The sequence below is a fragment of the Empidonax traillii genome, unplaced genomic scaffold, assembly GCF_003031625.1.
Source record: "Empidonax traillii isolate 1590-97213 ecotype Southwest subspecies unplaced genomic scaffold, ASM303162v1 scaffold223:size1722714, whole genome shotgun sequence".
NCBI lineage: Eukaryota > Metazoa > Chordata > Aves > Passeriformes > Tyrannidae > Empidonax > Empidonax traillii.
The window spans coordinates 1,017,894-1,022,655 of NW_020955416.1; the positions used below are offsets into that span (position 1 = coordinate 1,017,894).

At 42.2% G+C, this 4,762-nt stretch overlaps 1 protein-coding gene across 6 annotated transcripts in view; it reads left to right on the plus strand.

Moving 5' to 3' along the window:
- Positions 1–4,762, plus strand: part of NCKAP1 (NCK associated protein 1) — a 61,466-nt gene that overhangs the window by 22,298 nt on the left and 34,406 nt on the right. For all 6 annotated transcript variants that reach the window (XM_027887879.1, XM_027887880.1, XM_027887878.1 and 3 more), the window contains 3 exons: positions 575–717; positions 806–896; positions 4,403–4,540. In XM_027887879.1, coding sequence (XP_027743680.1) covers positions 575–717; positions 806–896; positions 4,403–4,540 — 372 coding nt within the window. The remainder of the gene's footprint in view (positions 1–574; positions 718–805; positions 897–4,402; positions 4,541–4,762) is intronic.

A 4,762-nucleotide genomic window follows, 5' to 3' on the forward strand; every position in this document is an offset into this window, starting at 1 on the left:
CAACGAAACAACAACAAAAAAACCCCTAAACCTCAAAACTCCACAGCCAACACTGTAGAACCCCAAAAGAAAACCTCAAATGCCTTTTCCTCTTTGTTTCAGCCTTCTTAATGTTCATAATGTCACCTTGCTAGTTTGAGTCATTATTCTAAATTTGGCTGACTTAGTTTCATAATATAAAAAAGGAGCAGATTTATATCCCATGGAATGATGTTACCTGGTCAGTAGCTTTTTACATTACAGAGTCTTATTAAAATAGATTTCATAGGCAAGGCACCGCTGACTGATTAGTAACATCCAAGAAAAACTTTCCTATCTGTCAGGTAACCTGTGACTTTTAAGCCTGGAAAGATTTATTTGCTTTCTTGCTTTCATGAGTGCAAACAGTTCTGGGAATTCGAATGAATTAACCAAGATTATACAAAGTCATATGCAACCAGGACAAGAACTTTGTTCAAAAGAGAGCCCATTGTATTTAAAAAATGCTGGAAATTGGTGGGAAGGTAAGGAAAATGTTTTATGCTTGTTTGTAAAAATTTTAGAATGATAATTTACAGTGTTTTTCTATTTCTAGACTGTAAACTTTGATTTAACAAAGAACTACCTAGATTTGATTATAACCTACACCACTCTAATGATACTGCTGTCCCGAATTGAGGAAAGGAAGGCTATCATTGGACTGTATAACTATGCCCATGAAATGACCCATGGAGCAAGGTAAAAAAAAAATCTGTTGTGTAACCAATTTGTATAACGATAATAGTAAGAGCTGCACCTAAAGTGAACTGTTTGTTGTTGCTTTCAGTGACAGAGAATATCCACGCCTTGGCCAGATGATTGTGGATTATGAAAATCCTTTGAAGAAAATGATGGAGGAATTTGTACCTCACAGTAAAGTAAGTAACTACTTTTTACAGGCATGCACTCCATTAGTTGGGAGAAACAGAGGTTGAAAAGTAAATATGCAAGAGTTTGTTTTGTCAAAGGCTCTTGGGTATAAATTTTACATCAAGTGTTAGTTATAATGAATGTCTGGAGCTGGGGATTGATAACATATTAAAAAGCAGAATCTATAGAAGTACAGAAATGGTGAGACCCATTAGTAAGGTGCCATTTTATTCACTAAGGAGTAGAAATTAATTAAAAATCAGTTGCAGATCATCTGAGAACAGCTACACCTGTGTTCTGTGTAGGTTTGTATCTTGAAATTCAAGAGATTCCCAATGTTTCTATGACAATGGTTGTTTTACTTGTTTGCCATTTCGGATGAATGTGGTTTTTCTGTTTTGTAACCTGAGGGTTTTTGCTTTGGGCTGTCCTCAAAGTGGGAATCCTGGAGGTCACCACTGCCCCTTTAACAATAGCACCTGTACTCAAAAGCTGACACTGTTTACCCTGCTCAGCTGCCTTCACTGAGTTAAATGAACCCAATTCCTTTACCCTTTTCTTTACAGATGTTTTTAAGCTTGTGTTCTTACACAACTGGTTGTGTTGCAGTTGTGTGATGTTTTGTCTAGGCTGTATTTTCATATAAGAATACCTTGGAAAAGTGACAGAAACTCTGCCAATGTCAATGTATATCCTATTTATCACTTCCCATTTGTTTATTAGACTTGCTCTTCTGTCAGAGGAAACTAGTTTTGTTTGAACACAACTGACCAAGTGTTATTTATATGGGTGTGATTTTCTTTGTGCTTCCAAACTGTTTGCATAGCAATTTATTTTTGAATCTTTGACAGGAGCTGAAGTTAAATACTAAGTTATTGCCTAAACTTTTCAAGGTTTGGGGGTTTTTTATCTCTGTTTTGGTGTCTAGGTACTGTTTGTGTTTTCCTTCTCTGACTCACTTGAGATTTTTCTCGATTTTCTTAAACATTTTAGGATTGTCACTAGAAGTTTCAGAGAGAGTTTTAGGGGAAAAAAAAGAGGGTTTATCACCTTTGGAAAAAAGGGCAGGCAACTCATGAAGTGTTTAAGATGCAGAAAGAAAATTAGAGAGATGAAAGCACAATTTGAACTTAATCTGACCACTTGAATAAAGGATAATAAAAAGTGTTTTTATAAATGCATCAGTAGCAGAAGGAGGGGCAAGGAAAACCTCCATTTTTTATTGGACGCAGAGGGGAATATAGTTACCAAAGATGAGATACTAAACACCTTCTTTGCCTCAGTTTTCAACAGTAAGGTAGGTTGTCCTTAGACCAACTGGCCTCCTGGGCTGGTAGACAGAGACGGGGAGCCAAATAGCCCCCCTGTAATCCATAAGGAAGAAGTTAGTGACCTGCTGAGCCACTTGGATCCTCACAAGTCCATGGGACCAGATGGGATCCATCCTAGAGTGATGAGGAGCTGGCAGAAGAGCTTGCCAAGCCACTCTCCATCATTTACCAACAGTCCTGGCTCACGGGGGAGGTCCCAGACAACTGAAGTTGGCCAATGTGACACCCATCCATAAGAATGGCTGGAAGGAAGATCAAGGAAACTCCAGGCCTGTCAGCCTGACCTCAGTGCCTGGCAAGGTTATGGAGCAGATCATCCTGAGTGCAATCACACAGCACCTACAGGATGGACAAGGGATCAGACCCAACCAGCGCGGGTTTAGGAGGGGCAGGTCCTGTCTGACCAACCTGATCTCCTTTTATGATCAGGTGACTCGCCTGGTGGATGAGGGGCAGGCTGTGGATGTGTCTGTCTGGACTTCAGCAAAGCCTTTGACACTGTCTCCCATAATATACTCCTGGAAGAGAGTGCTCCATGGCTTGGACAGGGCACTCTGTGCTGGGTTAAGAACTGGCTGGAGGGCCCAGAGAGTGCTGGTGAACAGGGCTGCATCCAGCTGGGATCCTATCACCAGCAGTGTCCCCCAGGGATCAGTGCTGGGCCCAGTCCTGTTTAACATCTCTGTGGATGATCTGGATTAGGGGATTGAGTCCACCATCAGCAAATTTGCAGACGACACCAAGTTGAGGGTAGTGTCGATCTGCTGGAGTCTAGGAGGGCTCTGCAGAGGGACCTGGACAGGATGGATAGATGGACTGAATCCAGTGGTGTGATGTTTAACAAGGCCAAGTGCTGGGTCCTGCACTTTGGCCACAACAACCCCTGCAGCGCTACAGGCTGGGACAGAATGGCTGAAGAGTGACCAAACAGAAAGGGACCTGGGAGTTTGGATTGACAGGAAGCTGAACGTGAGCCAGCAGTGTGCCCAGGTGGCCAAGAAGACCAATGGATCCTGGTCTGGATCAGGAACAGTGTGACCAGCAGGACCAGGGAAGTGATTCTGACTCTGTACTCAGCATTGGTGCTGTACTCAGCATTGGTGAGGCAGCACCTCAAGTACTGCCAGTTCTGTCCAGTTCTGGGCCCCTCAGTTTAGGAGGGTTACTGAGGTGTTGGAGCAGGTCCAAAGAAGGGTAGCAAGGCTGGTGAAGGGACTGGAGCACAAATCCTGTGAGGAGAGGTTGAGGGAGTTAGGGGTGTTTGGCCTGGAGAAGAGGAGGCTCAGGGGTGACCTCATCACTCTACAGCTACCTGAGAGGAGGGTGTAGCGAGGTGGGGATTGCTTTCTTCTCCCACACAACCAGCAGTAGAACAAGAGGGCACAGTCTTAAGCTGCACTGGAGGAGATTGAGGTTAGATGTTAGGAAGAAGTTTTATACAGAGAGAGTGCTTGGGCATTGTAATGGGCTGCCCAGGGAGGTGGTGGATACTTCCGTCCCTGGAGGGCACTCAGTTCCATGGTCTAGTTGATAAGGTGCTGTTGGGTGAAAGGCTGGACTTGAAGATCTCAGAGGTCGTTTCATTGATTCTGTGATTCTATTTCCCTAAGTGTTCTGAAGCAGTTTTGAATACTTCTAATTTGTCTAAATAATCTGTAATGTTATTTTTATTACACTTCCCTTTGCATAATTCTTGTCAAGACCTCTTATTTAGCTAAGGATCTCATTTGAAAATAATTTTTTCTGCTGCACATTTTAGCAAAGATGCTTCGCTTTTCAGTATTTGCTACCAAAGGGGGAAGGACATAGTAAACGATGTGGCAGGGAAGGGAATAACACCATAATTGGGCTGCTTGAATAAAAATTAATAATTCCAGTTGTGACACAGTTGTTGTCCTCTTTTGATTCTCCCCCCCTGCCCAGGTCCTGTAATTCTGAACTCAGAATCTTGTGACTCTAATTAAAAATAATAGAAATCAAACACTTTTGCTTCTCTTCATCCTTCCTTTAGCCTGGAGTAGTCTTTTATGTGTTAAACTAGATGCAATGGGTTTTAACCTTGTTTAATTTCAGAACCAGCTCAGTAGAATGTTTTGATAATTGTTAGTAATAACCCTGAGAAAGCACCAGTACTGATAAAACAGTACTAACCATTCAAACTAACCATTACCCTCCTTTTTCAGTCCCTTTCAGATGCTCTGATTTCACTCCAGATGGTCTATCCTCGACGAAATCTCTCAGCTGACCAGTGGAGAAACGCACAACTACTGAGCCTCATCAGTGCCCCCAGCACAATGCTTAATCCTGCACAGTCTGACACAGTATGGCCTTTGAATTTGCATTAGATGATACAGTTAAGCAGGGCTTTCTATAAAATAGTTTTCTGTTGGATTATCTCTTATGTGACTTTTAATCAGAGAAGTAAATAGGCTCACTGGGAGAACTGAATAATGGAGTATTAGGGAAAAGTTTTCTTACATTAAGTAAAGCTTCTGTTACATTAGCTCGTGCCTCCACTTCCAGTTTTGGAAAATCAGAAAATG